Genomic DNA, 19,829 nt, shown 5'->3' on the forward strand with positions numbered 1-19,829 from the left:
GGAGAAGAATGCTACTCCTGTGCATTCGGTGCTACCTCCTCCTTCCTTCCTTTAGTTCAGCAAACATCTACTGAGTGCTTGCTCTGGGAGCTGACAGACACGCCCAAGACACAGAGACAAGGACGGTGTGCTCCACCTGCTGCAGAGGGGCCTGGATGCTGCAGGAAACACAATGACAGGTAAGACAGGAAAAACTAGATTGTAATGAAGTGACGTTACAGTGGGGGAAGACAGCCAAGGACACCTGTGACTGGGAAATAGAACAGACTCGCTAGGTGCAAGAGAAGTTGGCAAAAAAGGGCTCTGGGGATGCGGAGCTCGGAGAAGCGCCACCAAGGTCCTTGCAGAGAACAGGCATTTGATAAAGTGTGTGCTGCGTAAGAGAAGTGAGGGAATGAGGGAAGGATGGCTCTGAGATGGGCCTGAGAGGATGGGCAGGGTTTTGAAGAGCAGGAAAGGTACAACTGCAAATAGATGGGAGATAAGATCAAAGTCAAGGTGGCTGCTATGAAGAGAGCAGGAAGTCACTGGCTCAGCTTGTGAGTGAGGGGTGGCTGGTGGGGCAGAAGGCAGGCAGGAGCCAGGCTCTCGGGGCTTATGGGATGAGGCCAAGCCCCCTTGCTGTGGCGGAGGAGGAAAGGGGACTCCTGGTACCTGAGGGCCTACCTATTAAGCTCTGGGGACTTTACATTCATTACCCCATTTAATACAAAGATTCTAGGAAGTAGATCCTTAGGCCCAGCCTTTTTAGGGTATGGAAAATAAGGCTCAGAGATTTAATCACTTTTCCAGAGTCTCAGAGCGATCAAGTATAGAGGCAAGACTGGAACCCGGGGTTTCCAAATCCAAAGATACGCCCTTTCCATTAGAGCGCCTGGAATCAACCTGACATCAGGCCGAGACGACCCAATGTGACCCACTCTTGCCTTCTCCTCTGCGCCTCGATACCATTTTGGTCCTGTTCTGTGTAACGCTCTCTAGACTCAGTGACACGATGTCTTTAATGCAAGGCACGGTGCATTCTTTGGGAATACGCATAGTATAAGTAAATACCGCGATACTTCTTACTAATTGAAGAAATGGGTGAAAAACTGGAGCTGAGGCCTCTCAGGATTCTCTTGCTGACCTAGGCCTGGCGTGATCTGTAAGTGGGCCACGGGGCCTACAGGACAATCATCTTTTCCAAATCCAGCCCTACCCTGCTCTTTCATTCTGCTCCACTTGCTGAGTTTTACAGCCCTGGATGTAGCATTGATCTTTCCTGAGAGGGACAAAGGCATGAGGATTCCCCTGGGCATGTAGCAAGTCTCAATTTGGGACTGTTGATTTTAAAACTCTACGTAGCCAATTAGAACCTGTGGGGTGGTAAATGTCCTCACCATCTGAGTTTCCCTTACTTCTTAGGCCCACCGGGCCCTGTCCCCTAGAATACATCTCCCTCAGAATCATTAGATTACACACCCAAAATGCTGGGTGTTGGGAGGGAAAGGCTGGGCCTGCAATGTGGCCAATACAACAGCAAAGGCCCCAGGGAGCTCTGTTCATGGCAAATCACTGGAATGTGAAATCAGCAAATTCATGGTCTGGAACAAAAAATGGAATTACGTCTGAGTTTTAATTGGAACAAAGATCCAGGGTCTTCCTTCCATCATGCTGCTTTGAAATGGAAACAGCTGACTGGTTCATAACATCGTTAGTGTCCTATGCCTTGCTATATGGCCTTGTTATGCTGGACTGTGCATCTGACCAAGAGCAAGTGGATATTTCAGTTGCCTCCCAGATACCAAAGCAGGACAAAGTCCAGTGCTAGACTGTCAGGGCAATCGGGCAGTGTCCAGGGGTCTCAGACCACTCTGCTTTCACTGGGAGATAAGGATACCAACTTGTCAGGGTTTGTGTTTATTTTAGGGGAGGAGGATTGATTTCCAACAGAGATGACAAAAAAGTATCACCCAGGGCTGCTGTGAATGGCTTCTGCGGACGGTGTACTGCCCAAGGGCATCCCATCCTACAGGGAGCCAAACATATAGATGTGAGAGATGGCTTGTTTATAATGTAATCATTTTCTGGCAGTTGTATTTTGTTCTTTAAAAAGTTTTATTTAAAAAAAATATTATCATCAATATACGATGATAATATTTCAAAAGCAGGAGGTGAACCATCTTGAGGAAGGATACCTGTTGATGACTGGCCTGCAGGCAACATATGTGCTAGTGTTGGCCCTGGGGTCATCTCATGTACCAACCATGATTATGAGGCAGTGGTTGCTTTTGGAGAGAAGTCTGGCACCACATTTGGGCTCAGCAGGATCGATTATTAATGTCTGCCTTGGCCTAGAAAAGGGGAAGTGGCACTAAAGCTACAAATTTTTTATCCTTGATTTCCAAGACCATCAACAACAACAACATTTTAGTTACTTTACGTGTATTATTTGACTTGACATTCGTCATTTTCTTCTGGAAATGCACCCAATACTTAATTCACTTTCTGGGCAAAGGCTATCCTTTGAAAAACTGTTAATTTAGTAGATATGGGTTCTTTTTTCCAGCGTTATTGAGATATAATTGACCTATAATATTGTGTAAGTTTAAGATGTACAATGTGATGATTTGATACACATATATGTTGAGAAATGATTACCACAATACGACTAGTTAATACACTCTTCCCCTCACACAATTACCACTTTGTTGTGGTGGTGGTGGTGAGAACATTTAGGATCTACTCTCTTCGCAGCTTTTAAGTATACAATATAGTCTTGTTACCTAGAGGCACATTAGAGTACATTAGATCCAGGAAACAGGTTTTTATAATTGCTACTCTAGCCCTGTTCTTTTTGTTAGCTAAGGATTTATATTTATTTTTGAAAAAATAGAAAATATAAATTTTTTTTAAAAAGGAAAAAATTTATAATTCCATCACCTAGGGGTCATCTCTGATAACCTTTCAGGTTTATCCTGCTGCATTCTTCCTTGCAAAGAACACTGAAGCATCTATTTTAAAATAAGGATGGGATATAATTTACCTACTCCTCTGTAATCTATTTTTATCACTTCGTGTATACTACGAACATCTCATCACGTGCGGTGCAGAGTTTCTACTTTAATGTTTTTCTTTGGTCTGTTTTTGGTTGTTTTTGGCCTGGAGGAGTCTTTTTGGCCCCTACACCCTTTCCTGAGTGACCATCCTACCGTTCAAAATGATTTGATAAATGAACATCCACTAAAGTACATGCTCTCACAGCATTCTCTTTCTCGAACCCATCTCAGCAGGCTTTGCACTTTAGTGGGGCTTTTAAAGATCAGATAACATTTCAAATCAATGCAGTGAGTCTTTAAGAGGAGACTTTCAGACACCGTGAGAGAAAGTAGCAGGGAGGCATATGTTTTGGGGGAGGTCCTCTTGGTGACCCTTGAATTATAATACCAAGGAGGTAAATGTAACAAGCTTAGGGTAGAAGCCAAACACACCTTGGGCCTGCTGCAGATCTTCAGCGTGCCTCAGTTTCTCGACCTGTAACCTGACCTTCAGTCTGCTGTGTGGTTGGGCTGCACAGCCAGGGAGAGGGTGGTAATAAGAGACGGGGCTGGAGGAGAAGGCATGCCTGAATTCGCCGGGCCTTGCGGGTCAAAGTTGGGAGTTAGAACATTAAGTACAATGAGAAGCCACCTGTCAGCTTTAAGCGGGAGAGTAACATGATCTGATTTATAATTGTATGAAGATCCTTTCACTGCTATATTGAAAAATCAGCTGTCATTTTATCCACTAATGCTTTATCTATTAGCAAATTCCACCTTTAGCAAGAAGGGAAAGGCAGTAACCCTCAAAGATGCTGGGCTTGAGACAATCCTCTTAAACTGAGCACAGGAAGAAGGCATTATTGGTTCTTTTTTTCTCTAGAAGACCCTGAAACAGAGGTATAGTCTGCCGACCCTGGCCCACGGGAAGAGGGCAGCCGACAGCGGTGTCTGGTGTTCTCTCAGGACCACTCGCAAATCCCGCGTGGCCCCCTTCTAATTTGGACTGGCCGGCTTCCCTAGCTTCATCTGCGTTCCACGATCCTGAACTGATATTGCCTGCTGGTACATCAAAGAGATGGGCAGCATGAGAGTTGAGGCTGAGTCTGGCGCTAGCAGATGCCTCTATAAATTTAAAAAATGAGGTCAAAAGTAGCTCCTGGGCATATGTTACCAAGAATAAATCTCACCAACTAACAGAAGTAGCTGGAAAAAACCAAAAACTCTCCTAACTTTCCTTCCTCCTTATACATCGTGACCTTGTCTGCTCAGTGATCCTTTTTCTTCTTAACTTTCCAGGTTCCATGATGAAGTTTCCTTTTTCCCCTTCAAATTTACGTTAGGAAAAATATTAAACATATAAAGTATTTGAAAGAACAGTGAACATCTTTATACTCTTGATTTAGAGTCACAGTGAACACCTGCCATATCTGCTTTGACTCTTTCTGTTTTACTGAATCATGTGAAAATAAGTTGAAGTCACTGCATTTCTTCAGCCTTAAATACTTCCACATGCAACTCCTAAGAACAAAGACATCCTTCTATGTCACCTCAGTATTGTGATCACCTACATTTCTTAACATTATATGATATACAGTCATTCTTCAAACGTTTCTTTTAAACATGTTTTTTGGGAACCAGGATCCAACCATAATGAGTTTTCTCCAGTATGAATATGAAGCTATTGCTCTATAAAAGGACCTCAGTGATTCCCGTTTGCGAACTGCCGTGTGCTTCTGCAGAGGGTCCTCCCAAGGAGGAGCTGATGAGTGACAACTGCTAATTGGTAACTTGTGCACTTACCAGGTGCCACACTAATGCTTATCATTCCTATTGCTTAGGGCAAGCGCCAAGGTATTATGGTTATGGGAGAAGTAATCATTAGATGATTAATAAGAACCAAAAGCTTCTGTAAAATTGCTCTTCGTCAAATAGCAAGCAAAAGTGAAGAGGTTTTTGGCATCAGGATGCAAAAAAATTTCATTGTAAGGAAGCTACATCGGAATTCTACCAGGGACGAGTATTTTATTTTGGCATCGCTTTCAGTCTTAAAATGTTTCTTTCATATTATTCTTAATTTAAAACTGATGGACCACGAGGGATTCCCATCAAATAGCACAAAACCTCAAGAGTTCCCAACTCACTTAGTCTATGAGGCTAACTGGGGACTTGATTTCTCCAGGCTAAAGGATACCACAAAGATTCAGGATACAAATTTAAAAAACAGGGTCCACGTGATCCTACGCATGTCAGATTCATGGAGAACAGCATTAGACTACCTTTAGGCTCTGCTCCTAGATGAAAAACTATGCACTATTTTCAGCTGATTTCCTAAAAGGAATCATCAAACCAATCTCAAAGCAACATTTTCTTAAATAATATTTTGTGCTGGGTTTTGAAGCAACAAAATATAAATAATGTTAATACTACTGCAGTATCTCTGTCAAGTGAATGCAGAGAAATGAGCGGAAAACCTGAGGTTGAGCACCCACAGGAATCCCCATTCCAGTTTTCCAGCAGGAGGGGCCTCGGGGGACAGGGCCTAGCCAGAGAGCCCAGCGTTGCCAACCTTTCCTTATATGGATGCACATCACTTGTTAGTGTAAGTGTTTTCTGCATGCTGATGCTAAGCCCCAAGGATACAGGGCCTGGGGAGCAGGCAGGAAATTAGGCTTCCCACATCCACCATGACCTTTCTTTGTACAGAAAGTATGAGCTGCAGCTTCCAGCCCCTCATTTGGGACTCCAGGTGCAGCAGAAAGCTCAGCTGAGCTATGCTCCATCTGCTCCTGCTCTGTGGGCCCCTCACTTCCAGGAGCTCTCTGTAGCCCTGGCAAATAAATCAGTAATTTAATCTTATCTCATTCTCTGAGCGTGTGGTCTTTCCCACCAATCTGTGCCTCACTGGAATAATGCTACACATGACTATGTCTCACCTCCACCCCTTCCCCCACCCCTCGAATTGTCCAGGGGAAAAAGAATTGTTATTCTGGATCAGAACCATGTCTGGTCAACTGGGAGAGATCCACAGCCAAGAAACTTGCCTAGAAAGTAGCTCTGCCTTTCCCTCCAAATGCATGTCAATGTCTTCCGAGGGTGGCATGTCCCAAAGGGTGGGAACTGGGGGTACAGGGAAATGGTATTTAATGACAGTGAGTCATACTGTGAGACAGTTATTTCCTCTTCCGTTTCCTATCCATCTTTCTGACAACTTTAATGAACAAGTCTCCATACGGAACCAGCACGAGTTAACACCTCTCTAACATTTGCTAATCCCCATTTTTAACAGAGAGAGGAAGCAGGCCTCAGCTGCAGAGGGCTGGGCAGGCAACAGCTGGAATCCTACAACTTTGCTTCATTTTGATTGAATTTATTATTCTGGTTGCTTTCTAGTGGTAGTAAGAGAGAATTTTTTAAGAGAAGTGATATAAAGTTTCCTCTTAAAATAAGTTTAAGTTAAAAAAGTAAGTTAATAAAAATATTATGTAAATAAACAGGACCAGTGGTCTGCAGATATGGCAAGAATTGTGACAAGGACACATCAATGACTAACCCTGGAAACACTAGTTCAAGAAGAGACAATCAGTGATTCTCCAACCTGGCTGCACATTACAATCAAGTGTGGAGGTTTTAAAAAGCCTGGGCCCACTTATAAAGATTTTGTTTTCTGGGGCTGGCCTGGTGGCACAGTGGTTAAGTTTGCACATTATGCTTCAGCGGCCCAGGGTTTGCTGGTTTGGATCCTGGGTGTGGACTTATGCACTACTTGTCAGGCCATGCTGTGGCAGGCATCCCACATATAAAGTAGAGGAAGATAGGCACAGATGTTAGCTCAGGGCCAGTCTTCCTCAGCAAAAATGAGGAGGCTTGGTGGCAGATGTTAGCTCAGAGCTAATCTTTCTCAAAAAAAAAAAATAGATTTTGTTTTCCTTGGAGTGGAATGGGGCTCAGACAACAGGGTATTTTAGGAGCTTTCTGTGTGATTTTAATGAGCAGCCGCAGCTGAGACCCCCGACACTCCCTCCCAAGTGTTCGGAGATGTCCACTGGACAGTAACACTCAGTAAAGCAAACAAGGCATTCTACCCATTGGGATTCCTCACAGGAAAGTCATCAACACAGAATTGAATCACCAAGCTCTTATTTCTTGGCGATTATTGGCAAGGCTAATGAAATGAGCATGGCACGTTTCAAGGACTGAGGTAGCTTTGGATAAAGGTGATTCTGTCTCAAACTGAACGGCAGTATCTTGAAGATTTTAGAGGATAACCAGGTACACTTCTATTCATCATCTATGACTGAGCTGAAACGCGCCTCCCTCATTCATTTAGGCCATAGATAATGAGCCCTGTGTTAGGTGTGGAGGATACAAAAATGACCCTCACCCAGGAAATCTTTCCACCATCTTCTCCTCTCTGTTCCCACAGATCAATTCTTGTTTTAGGCCATTTTTCATTCTGTTGTTGTGGACCTAGGCCGGTGGTCTCCATTTTTTTTTTTTTTTTGCAGGGAAAGATTCACCCTGAGCTAACATCTGTTGCCCATCTTCCTCTTTTTTTTTTTTCTCCCCAAAGCCCTAGCACACGGTTGTATATTCTAGTTGTAAGTCCTTCTAGTTCTTTTTGTGAGCCGCTGCCACAGTGTGGCAACTGACAGACGGGTGGTGTGGTTCCATGACCGGGAAACTCACCCGGGCCGCCGAAGCAGTGGGTGCTGAACTTTAACCACTAGGCCACCAGGGCTGGCTCTCTCCAAACTTTTCTGACCATACACTTTCATCAGTAAAATTCTGAGCAAACATCTCAACTGACAAGTATTTATTTTATCAATTCTGAACAGCTGTCATTTTCAAAGTGTGTTAATATAAACAGGAGGCTTAATTTCTTTCTTATTCTTTTTAGTAAATAAATAGTTAAAAGCTCTGAGATTATCCTGCCCACCCCCTGGAGGGTTAACTCTCTATGCTGAAGACTGAGGGTATAGACGGTGAATGACGCCATCAGGGAAGGGACTGTGATCAACGATCTGTGAGCCCTGGAGTCTCACACACTGCCTGGCCCATGGGGGCTCTCGGTCCTGTCTGCAGAGGCCACAGCTCATACCTGTCTGACCATCTTTGCCAGGTACCTGACATGCTGACAGGCCTAGCACGTTTGTTTTGCAGATTAGGACATGTCTGAAAGGAGGTAAAAATAATTAAAAACTGTAAAGTCACAGAAAGGAAAGGTATTACTGGGAGTCACCTCCTTTCTACAAAGCCTGGCTCATTTTCTATCAAGGACACCACGGGGCTCTGGGTCTGGGCTGAGAAAATGCTCATATGCAAAGGTGGAAGGGCGCTGCTCAAGGAGCCTGGGTGCAGGGACAGAATGCGCATCCTGGGGACATGCAGGAGTCTCTTCTCAGGGTGAGGGGCAAAATAACCCTGGATCTGGTAGAGGTGGGAACACGGAGGGAGGGTCTGAGATGGTGGTGGAGGCTGGGCTCTTGCTTTTTACTTCCCAAGCATCAGGATTGTTTACATTTGTTAAGTGTGTGAGTATTTCTTCTTAAAGGAAAAAAGCAATAAATTCAAACAACAATTTAGAGTGTAAAGTAAAAAGTGGAAGACCCCCGTCTCCTGCCCCTGCTCATACCCCATGGAGGTAACCACTCCTCTCAGTTTGGTGAATATTACTTTTATAACTAAACAAATAAACTAAAGCAAATATACACATGAGAAAAATTAATATTAATACGCTGGAACATAAAAACATCTGGAAGGATATCCTGTGGAATGTGAACAGTGGTTATCTTAGTGTAGCAATGTGGCTTTTGTTTTCTTTCTGTTTTTCTGGGTTTCAAGCAATGAATTTATTTCAGATATGCAATAAGAAAAGCAAAAATAAAGAAAAGGGACTATAAAGAGGAAGCAGGACATAGAGGTGGTCACATGCGGAGCTGGAACTAATACAAAAACCAACATGGCAATGTGCAGAGCTCAGGGAGCAGCTCTCTGTCACTGAGGATGCTGACCATAAGGACCTTTGGTCCTCACCCCAACTCCCGCACTAGCTGTAACCCTGGGAAGGTCATCTCTTTTCTGGGGCCTCAGTTTCCTAGCTGCAAAATGGGCAACTGCACTAGATCAGTGGTTCTCAACAGGGGGAGGTTCTGTCCTCCGGAGGAATATTAGGCAATATCTGGAGACACTTTTGGTTGTCACAACTAGGGAGGGTGCTACCAGCACCTGGTGGGTAGAGCCCAGAGATGCTGCTCAGCATCCTACAAAGCACAAGACAGGCTCCAACAAGAAAGGGTTATCTGGCCCAAAATGTCAGTGCCCTGGATGGCCTCTGACAGCTTTCCCAGATCTGACAGCATTTGATTCTGTGAGTTAGGATCCAGACTCTCCTCGCCTCCTGTAAGAGAAGTAACGCTCTCATGATTGACCAGAGTGTGACCGTGGCCCACTCAACTATAAGGAAGGGAGAAGAAACAAACAACAGGGCCAAAGGCAGAGAACACTCAAGGCCTCGGCGGGAGGCCCTGCAGTAAAATGCAGACAGAAGGGCAGCCTCCTTCCCCGGGGCTCGGGCCCTCCCTTGCTCACATGAACGAATAGGGCCCTCCTCTGGTGAGTGGTGGCATAACAAACAATGGACTGATGGCCCGAAAACCACACAAAATTTGAAGAAAAACTTGCTGACTGTGGAGTATTTCCCTGACGACAACCTTATGATTTCTCAGGGTAGGAGACAGTGGAGGAAACACTAGTCGTCAATAGCAGAATTCCTTTAAAAACATACCAGACTTCTAAATACATACTTAACAAATGTTGATTCATTTCAGATTAGACCCAACAAATATTTAAGAGCCTGCCATGACCAGACACTGTGTGGTTGCTTGATAAACACCAGATCACTGCAGAGAGGGGAGAAGGTGGTCTTCTCAGGCAGTGGTGCTGGGACAACTTGCAAAGAAAGAAAACTGGGTTTCTACCTCCCACCAAACACAAACATCAATTCCAGGGGAATAAAGGTCTGTTAAGTCTTGAAAGGCTAAACTCTAAAACTTTCAGAGATAAAATATCTTCCTGACTTTAGAGTAGCGAAGATTTTTTAAACAAGTCAAAAAAGCACCAACCATACAGGGAAAAAAATGATAAATACACTAAGCCTTAGGAACTTCTGTTCATCAAAAGACAGGCCACAGATATACATCTGCAATACATGCTCCATAATATATCAATAATGCCTACAAATCCATAAGAAAAAGATAACTCAGTTAAAAAACAGGCAAAATATTGAAGAGCATTTCACAAATGAGGCTGACAAAATAGCAATGCCATATGGAAAAAGGTCCAGCATCATCAGTCACCAGGGAAATCAAAGCCATAAGGAGATATCACCACACATCCCCCAGAATAACTATGACTGAAAAGATGGACAAATCCAAGTGTTCATGAGGATGCGAAGACATTAACTCCATACTTTGCTGAATGGGAGAATAAACGGGTACAACTGCTTTGTAAAATTGTTTGGCAGTATCTACTGAAGGTAAACATATGTCTACACATTGACCCAGCCATTCCACGATGAGGTAAATTTACCTAATAAAAATGAGTGCATATATCTACCAAAAGAAATGTACAAGGATAGTCACGACGTCTTTATTCCTAACAGTGGCACTCTGTAAACAACCCAAATGTCCATCCACGTAAAACAGACAATTCGATTAGTCTATGCAGTGAGAATCCTGCATATTCCATATATTACTGCATATATGCTAGACCTTAATTAAAAACACGAAGCAACCCAACAACCCGCTCCTAGGTATATGGGTTTCTGTACTAATACTGCACCCTGAATTCTGAGAAACATTTATAAGCACCTAACTTAAAGAAAAAAATATACTTTTGCCCAAGTAATCAACCTTTTCAATTTATATTCCCTCCACTTACAAGTTAATGACATATTAATAATCCCTGTTAAAAACAAAAAGGCAAGCCACAGAATGAGAGAAGGTATTCATAGCATATACATCTCTATGGAACCCACAACCAGAAAGAACCCTGCAAATCTATTAGAAAAAGATGACATAGGAGAAAAATGGGCAAAAGACTTCTCACTTTGTACTTTTCGGTATCCTTACAGTTTTTCTAAAGCTATTATACACTACTTCTATTTTTTAAATTCATTTTTAGTTCAATAATAATATAGTTATGCACTGCATAACGACATTTCGATCAATGACAGATGACATATATGACAATGGTCCCATAAGATTAGTATCATACAGCCTAGGTGTGTAGGAGGCGATACCATCTAGGTTTGTGTACGTGCACTCTATGATGTTCGTATAATGAAGAAATTGCCTAACGATGCATTTCTCAGAACGCATTACCATCATTAAGGGACATGTGACCTCACGTGAATATACTTTCCTTCTAAAATATCAGACATTCCAGACAAAGCGAAAGTCCCTGTGGACCTCTAATCCTAGTTCCCTCCCTGAACCTGGAGACAATGACTGAATTATTTGGTACGTTTTTCTCTAAAATTTTTTTCAATGCAGTGTTTGTTTTTTTTAAAGATTGGCACCTGAGCTAACAACTGTTGCCAATCTTCTTTCTTTTTTTTCTGCTTTTTCTCCCCAAATCCCTCCAGTACATAGTTGTATATTTTACTTATGGATCCTTCTAGTTGTGGCATGTGCGATACCCCCTCAACATGGCCTGATGAGCGCTGCCTTGTCCGCAGCCAGGATCTAAATCGGTGAAACCCTGGGCCGTGGAAGCGGAGAGTGTGAACTTAACCACTAGGCCACGGGGCTGGCCCCAAATGCAGGGTTATTTTGTGAGTTTTATTTTTTATTTGTTTATTTTACATGTATGGCATCACAATGTGTATCTAGTCCTAGGACTTGCTTTTTTTCACTCAACATTACGTCTTTCACTATTTTCTATGTTAGTATGTGCAAAGCTCCTCTAGTACCTTATTCTTTTTAACTGCTTCCGAGTCCTCCTATAAGAATGGATGTTCCAGTTGAAATAGCCCTTTCCCTATGGATGGCCATTAATGCTTACTTCTTTCCTTATTTCCTCCCCCCTCCCCTCCCTTTCCTCCTTGCTTTCTTTTTTTTCCTATTAGTACTCCTCTTTAATGAGAACGATTGTTATGTCATTTAAATATTTATTTTATTTCAGCTTCATAAACCAAAAGGCTCCAGAAAGCTCACGCCTCATTCTAAACTCAGAAAGCATCATCTTAGCCTGGGGATTAGCCCCACTTGTCTAAGCAGAAAGCATAGCACACAGCTTTGGGGAGCCCTGATCCTTGCTATGTGTCTTACCCTCTGCCCAGGGCTGGGATCAGTACTGGAAACCTATGCTGTCATTCTTCCCCCTCTGCTGCTGATGTGCTGTGTGACCCCAAGAGTTGCTCCCCTCTCTGGTTCTCTATTTCCTCACTTACGAATGCAGGAGGTTGGAACACATATACTGTTGGGGTCTCCCTCCCTCAGCTCTGAAGGTCTTTGATCCTGAGTATCCTGTTGTCCTCAGTGATATATGCAAGCGAACACCCAGGCAGGGATGCTTGGGAAAAATTTCTCCTTTCCTGTGGCCCCATCAATAATCTGCCTCTTGGGGTCTGCACAAGCGACACTGTCCCAGCTCCTCTTGAGAGGAGGTGCTAACAGAAGACACGTCAGCACTGAGGCCTCATGGCCGTCCTCTCCCACCTCCACCCTTCTGGAGCCCCTGAAGCTTCTCTTCATCTTCCTGAGGCCTGGAGCAGAGCAACGTTTCTTCCTTATCCCTGTGACTTCTGAAGGCTCAGTTGCCATAGCAACCCAGACCCACTGAACCATGTTAAAAACCTGTCACCATAAAGCGGAACACTGAGCTGTCTCGAGAGTCCATTTGAAGGGGAACAGAAAGGCAATTACTCCTTACAAAGGATGAGTAAAACAGTGCGCATTTCAGAGGCTCTGGTGGGAAGGGTCTGCGAGAGCACTGGGTACACATCCCTTGTTGCAGAGATGGGGACCCCGAAGCATGGAGTGAACAGCTCACTGCAGGTCACAGACAATGAGAGGCAAGAATCTTCTGGGGCTCTTATTCTGAGCTCTTGCTATTATCACTTCCTTCCCATCTCTCTCTACTTTTGTTCCATCTCCTTCCTAATTCCTTTCTTTTCCCTTCCCTCTCCACGTGCTTCCTGCCTCCAAGATGATCCCTGGACTGGACAAGTGCACACAGCCTCGGCCTTCATTAACCGTCCAGTTGATTCTTCTCCCAATGGCAAAAAGGGCCTTTAAAAAGAGTAAATCAGATGCCTTCTCCCACCTTCCCCCCCCATCTCACAGCGCTTCAATGGCTTCCTGCAGTGGCTCACAAGCCCCGGGGCTGCGGCCACCTGCCTCTCCCTCCTCAGTCCTACCTGGTCCCTTTGCCTCTTCACTCCAGCTCACTGTGTGGTTCTTTCTGTTTCTACAACATCAAGCTCCATCCTCTCCAAAGATAGCACATCCCTCCTGGCACCCATCCCTCCCCATCCTATTTCCCTGTTTATTCCTCCATAGCAAGGACCAGCAGCTGAATTCGCAGTCTTTGGTTGTACACTTCTTCAGTCGTCTCCCTCTCCGGAATAAAAACGGTAAGAATGTGTCTCTCTTATTCACAGCCATTTGCCCACAACCTAGAACTGCGCCAGGTAACGAGTGGGTTCTCAACGCCCTCTTGCTGAATGAGCATATGGAGAGACCAATGCAGGAATGGATGCCAGAAGACAGTCCCGCTGCGCCTGAGGATTCGGCCTCCCCAGGGCAAGATCTCTCTTTATTTCCTGCCACCGCTCAGGCTGTACCAGTTACCCCATGCCTGTAGGACTGGGCCCACCTAAGGACACCACACATGGAGAAGAGCAGAGACAAACTGAGCACACTGGGAAGAATGTGGAGGACGCACCCTCTGTGCATAAACCTTGAGCGCTGGCGGATACAGGCGAACAGTCAGGTCGGAAAAAGTGTGCTAGTTCTGTGTGGTCCTGAGAGGTGGAAGCACAGGGAGGCAAGCTTTTGCTCATTATGATAACTACGACCAATTGTTTAGTTCTTACTGCGGGCACTTTACGTGTGTGACCTCCTTTCAGCCTTTAAACTACCCCGAAGGGCAGAATCAGTCTCCCATCACAACAAAGGAAGATGGCACTACACCCTCTTCCCTCAGCCTGGAACAGCTGTCCTGCTTGCTCACCAGGCGGATTCCTGGTCATTCTCCAGGTCACCTCCCTCACCCCCAAGACCGTGCCAGGTTCTTGGTTTTATGCTCCTGCTGGACCCTGCACTGGTCCCTCATAGCACTTGCTGTGAGTGTAGACACATCATTTCTTTGCAAATACTTGTTCAGTGCAGGTCTCTCCTCTATTGTACAGGACACGAGGCAGGGACTGGCCACTGCTATGTCTATATCCCCCAGCACAGTGCCTGGCCTAGGGCAGCCAAGGAGGAGTTGTTTAATGAGTGGATAGAAAACGAAGACTCTGATGGGTCACCAAGATCCTACAGCCAGTGAAGGTGGAGCTGGGATGGGAACCCAGGTCTGTCTCACTCCAGGGTCTGTGTTCCTCCCAGTGTTCGAAAGGTTGGAGCTGTCTGAAGATGGAACGGAGAAGTACTGCGTGCCCCACACTGGAAGAACATGAATCTGCCTTGCAGGGCCTCCGGGCCAGGGTGCGCTAGAGGGGCCTCAAGTATCTGGTTGGGGTGTGGGTCCCTTCCAGCCTGGAGACACGCCAATGCCTTTGGGATCAGAACTCACCAGAGCTTGCTCTATAAGCAGGCAGAACAGGATGGCATTGCCCACCTCCCTCAGGCTCTGGAACACGTCTGTTTTGAGCTCTGCGTACTCAATGATGTCCTTCAGCTGGTGGTGGAAGAACTCCAGGATCCCTGGAAGATGAAGGGGGTGGTCAGCGGGAAGTGGACACAGCTCAGCCAGGTTTATGGGGAGTGCCAAATGAGGAACAGCCCCGGACCTGACGCTGGGGTTGCAAAGGCCAAACCATACACCCCTCTACATGGGGACTCAGGGGTGAGACTTCTCTCAGGGCTCAGTAGGCAGAAAGCTCAGGAGGCTGGCTCAAATATTTTTTGCAACAAACCAAAACACACACACACACAAATAGCAGCCCTGAATCTTTCCTAGTCCCTCTAAAAAGTCGCCTTAACTCCTAATAATAACAGGAATTAATATTTGTTTATAGGTGTTAGATACTGTGCTAAGCACTTTATCAGCACTATCTAACACTCATAACAATACCATGAACTAGCTACTATTACCCCTGTTTTCAGATGAGGCGCAGAGAGGGCAAGTGGCATGCCCATAGTCACACAGCTAGTAAGTGGGGCAGCCAGGACTGAAAACCGAGCTTTTGACCCCAGCCCTTTCCTATTCTGAATCACACTGACTTAGCATCTGACATCGTGGTTTTACAAAAAAACCACCAGGTACCAAACTCATAGACTCCATCTTTCCCCATTCCCCAGGCTCCAAATTCAGCCTCTGCTCCATTCACTATCAGGGAAAGAAAGAATTATTTCTCTGCCCAGAAGCGGGGTGGCAAAAACTCCCGTTTCCTGACTCACCTTAGAAATGTCACTTTGTACCACCACCTGGGCACTTGCCTCCTCCTAACTGGGCAAACGGAGGAAGAAATCCTGGAGATGCTGAGCTAATGAAGACTTTTACAAGTAAACTTCTATTCATTATTTAAATGCTCTCCCATTTGCTATCTTCCTCCAGTCTCCAGCAGTCCTGTGAGGCAGGCCCAGCAGGCATCACTTACCCTCACTGATGGAAGAGTATTGCCTAGAGGGACTGGAAATGGCTCAAGGCTACCTAGCCAGGGGCAGAGGTAGGATGCAGAGCCAGTGCTCTGCCAGCTCCCTGACGTTAGAGGAGCAGACACTCCAAGGCAGATGGCCAGAGGCCCCTTCCCACCATGGGATGGGTTTGGATGATTTTCCCAGCACCACCCCTGCCCCTGCTTCCCCATCACCCACCTGGGGAGCCGTACTCGTGCCGGGGCAAGCGGCATATCTTGGGCATCACCTCGATCAGCGTTTTCACGTACTGGAGAATGGTGCCCTGGAGCTGACAAAACAAGAGCACACGAGGAGTGAAATAATCCTCTGCTGCTGCATTTGTGCATCTCCAGACTGAATGTGGGCTACTGGGGTGGAGGGGGTTCTGTTGGGACCTGCGGGAAGTGCTACGGACTGAATGTTTGTGTCCCCCTAAATTCGTATGTTGAAACCCTCATCCCCAATGTGATGGTATTTGGAGGTAGTTAGGTCAGGAGTGCGGAGCCCTCCTGATGGGCTTAGTACCCTGCCATGTGAGGACACAGTGAGAAGGCAGCCTGAACCAGGAGGATCGTCCCCACCAGAACCTGCCCATGGTTGCACCCTGCCTTTGGACTTGCAGCCTCCAGAACTGTGAGAAATAAACATGTGTTGTTTAAGCCCCCAGCAAGCTGCCCAAGACAGTAAGGTACCGCTCCCTGGAAGGAGGGAGCAGCTTCTCCCCTAAAGGCGAGGGACAGCCCACTGCCCTTTATAAGGGAAAATGGGCCTTTCTAAGACAGAAAAGAGCACTCTCTCATTACTCCTTTGGGCTTATGGACTTCAAGGAGGGCAATTTCTAGGCATGGGGTCCTTCCTGGGGTTGGGGTACTTACATAAGATCCAGATAAAGCGCTAAAATGACATGGGGCCAGGGAGCTGTGGAGACTGAGATGCATTATCTAATTTAAGCATGGACAATACATGGCATATTCATCCCTCCTGTGTCCAAGGCAGACATCTTTAATCAATTACCACATTTTCCTGTTTAACTCTGGATTTAGCTTCACAATCCATAACAACCGTTGGTTCCACACAGTTGCTACCAGATGACTGGAGTTAGCAGGTCAATCCTGTTTGCTAATCCTGACATGGTTATACATTACTTTGTTTATTTCTCTTTTGTCATCTCAAATTTTCAGGGAAATCTTGTTTAAATGTTTCAGCCTTTCTTCAAGAGTGTTCTGGGAAATTAAACGAAGGTTCAGATGACTATACTTGGGGTGGGTACAGAATGTTGGCAAAGGGATAGAGAATTCCCTTGAGGCCAGTGCAGTATTGGTAGCAGCATTTAGCAAGAAATCCCACGGGGAAGAAGTGTGGTGATTGATTAGAGATGTCTGCCATGGGCATGGGAGGGAGGAATGACAGCCCATGTGTCATGGATTTGCCATGCTCAAGTCAGATAACAAAGCAGAGGAGGGGAACATGAGCAGTCATTAGTAGGTCTTAAATGTCAAAATCAAGATTGCTGAGTTCAGTTATCAAATACAAGGAGTGAGCTCAGGCTGAGAAACTGAGAGGGAAAGTCATGGGTCAGAATGTCCACAGAAACGTTACAGACAACAGGCAAGAGGAACAGAGGGATAAAGGCAAAGGATTCCCTGGGTGAGGCCTACAGACAAACCCAAGGTGCCTGTAATTGGATTTTATAGGCCAGGCGAAAAGTAAAAGCAGGGGCTGGCCCTGTGGTGTAGTGGTTAAATCTGGCACACTCTGCTTTGGTGGCCCAGGGTTCATGGGTTCAGGTCTCAGGTGTGGACCCACACTACTCATCAGCCATGCTGTAGTGACGACCCACATACAAAATAGAGGAAGACTGGCACAGATGTTAGCTCAGGGCTAATCTTCCTTAAGCAAAAAAAGAAGAAGATTGGCAACAGATGTGAGCTCAGAGCAAATCTTCCTCACCAAAAAAACAAACCAAAAAAAAAAGTGAAAGCAGATCTTGTTCCTATCAACCCCACCTGGGCGCATCCCAGGCCTCACTGAGGCCCCTTCTTACCAAGCTCTTGACGATCTTCAGCAGTTCTTCCATGACCACAGCGATGCCCTGGTAACCCAGGAGCCTGCAGATGGTCTTGAAATGAGGAGGCCCCACGAAGTTTCTGTAGGAGCTGTAGATGTGGCTGTAGGCAATGTTGAGAGGCTGGAAAACAGAGATTGTGGTAAAGTAAGAGACTGAGTACCAAATGGATGCTGGGGGGAGTCCTGGTGGGAGATATTTCTCTGACAGAAGGGATGGAAACCTGATGTCACCTGCACTCTCTTACTGGGGACCCCTGTGAATATGGTTGCAAGATGCTAGCCATGGAGAGAGGTGTGGTCAGTGACCACAGAATGGAGCAATGGTCGCCAGATGGAGCAGTGATTCTGTGGCACAAGAGGACAAAAGACCTCCAGGAGAATATCTTTTTTACAGAGATTCCTGCCACCCACCACTGTCACTCCACAAACCAGGACTTTCACAAATTGAGCCATGGGGTGGGGGTAAAACAGATGATTTTCTTTCTCTAGAGGCATTTTTGGTAGTAGGAACTGGCTGGAAGAACATGTGAAAACTCAGAAGCTGATTCAACATTGTCTTCTTTCTACTTTTAGATTTCTCCATCTATAACAGGGTGGGGTCTTGGGACCGAACAGGGCTGGGTGTCAGAAGACCTCTGCTGCGGGCATGGGAAATCACTTAGGTTTTCTGAGCCCCCATTTCTTCATCAATGAAATGAGCGGGATGGACTAAATCAGTGGTTTCATAACTTTCCAAGTAGTGGTCCAAAGGAAAGATGTCATGGAAACTAGTATGTGAAACAGACAAAAGCAGAGCTGTTCTGTGTGGGTGCTGGTTGGGGGCTCAGAGACCTGGCCACTGACTGGCGACCTCCATTGTCCCCGGGACCCCATGAGATACCTTCACTGAATTAGCAGAACCTCTTTAAGATCTCTTTCTGTCTGAGAACATATAACCAAAATATAGAGCCATAAATTGGTCTCATCTGGTTGATGAGACTATAAAATTATCATTGACTTTGTCTTTGAAATGCTGCCACTTATGGAGCACCTCGTGCCAGGCTTTGTGAAGCCCTCCCTGTGTATTCTCATTTAATCCACACAACAAACATACGGACACAGACAATTCTTAGCCCCGTTTCACAGATGAGGAAACTGAGGGTCAAGGTGGTAAGTGGCTTGCTCAGGGTCACACAGTTCATAGGTAACTGATCTGAACCCAGGTAGGTCTGATTCCAACGCCTGTGTTTTTAACCTCTACCTAAAACGGCAGATTTTGGAAGGTAAATTCTTATCTGAAGAACTGGACAGAGTTTACATAAGGTTTCATTTCCAAACTTAGTTCTGAGTGTAGTTTTCCTACCTGGAATTGGAAAAATCTTGTAAAACGGAACATGCAAATATGGGAAGACCACATCTGATCTTGCATTAGCTGAAATTCTCTACTTGTTGGCTAACTAGAAATTCTACATGAATTGAATAGGAACTGTAATGATGATTTCCAAGGACTGAAGGCTTCTCAACTACCTTTGGAGCCATCGAGGGAAGATTAAATTATGTTCAGATCAGGTTTTGCGTTAAGTATGTTCTACCAAATACAAATGATTCTAAATTTTACAAAACAAGCATCACCATTATAGTCCCCTCTAGTAACAAGGATCCATGAAGAACACAAGTAGAGTCCTCACTAATAACACGGATTCGTGAGGAATCAGAACACCCACCCCTCCAGCAGGTTGAATATAGCCGGTTTGGTAAGCTAATGCCTGCATACGGGAGGCCTGGAACGTGAGAAAGTGCAGCGTCCGCATGCAACGCTGATGGGCTGTCACAGTAGACTCTGCCTGAACCCGGGGGAGGGATATCTTAATGCAGTTACTAGAGAATTCTCAATGTTATGGGGGAGGAATTGTTTCTG

The 19,829-nt window shown here is 45.4% G+C and overlaps 1 protein-coding gene across 4 annotated transcripts in view; it reads right to left on the reverse strand.

Moving 5' to 3' along the window:
• Positions 1-19,829, reverse strand: part of CYFIP2 (cytoplasmic FMR1 interacting protein 2) — a 125,201-nt gene that overhangs the window by 19,455 nt on the left and 85,917 nt on the right. For all 4 annotated transcript variants that reach the window (XM_046666411.1, XM_046666410.1, XM_046666409.1 and 1 more), the window contains 3 exons: positions 17,910-18,053; positions 16,064-16,154; positions 14,820-14,950 (listed from right to left, as the gene is read on the reverse strand). In XM_046666411.1, the coding sequence (XP_046522367.1) occupies positions 14,820-14,950; positions 16,064-16,154; positions 17,910-18,053 (366 nt within the window). The remainder of the gene's footprint in view (positions 1-14,819; positions 14,951-16,063; positions 16,155-17,909; positions 18,054-19,829) is intronic.

This window comes from Equus quagga, chromosome 7, assembly GCF_021613505.1.
Source record: "Equus quagga isolate Etosha38 chromosome 7, UCLA_HA_Equagga_1.0, whole genome shotgun sequence".
NCBI lineage: Eukaryota > Metazoa > Chordata > Mammalia > Perissodactyla > Equidae > Equus > Equus quagga.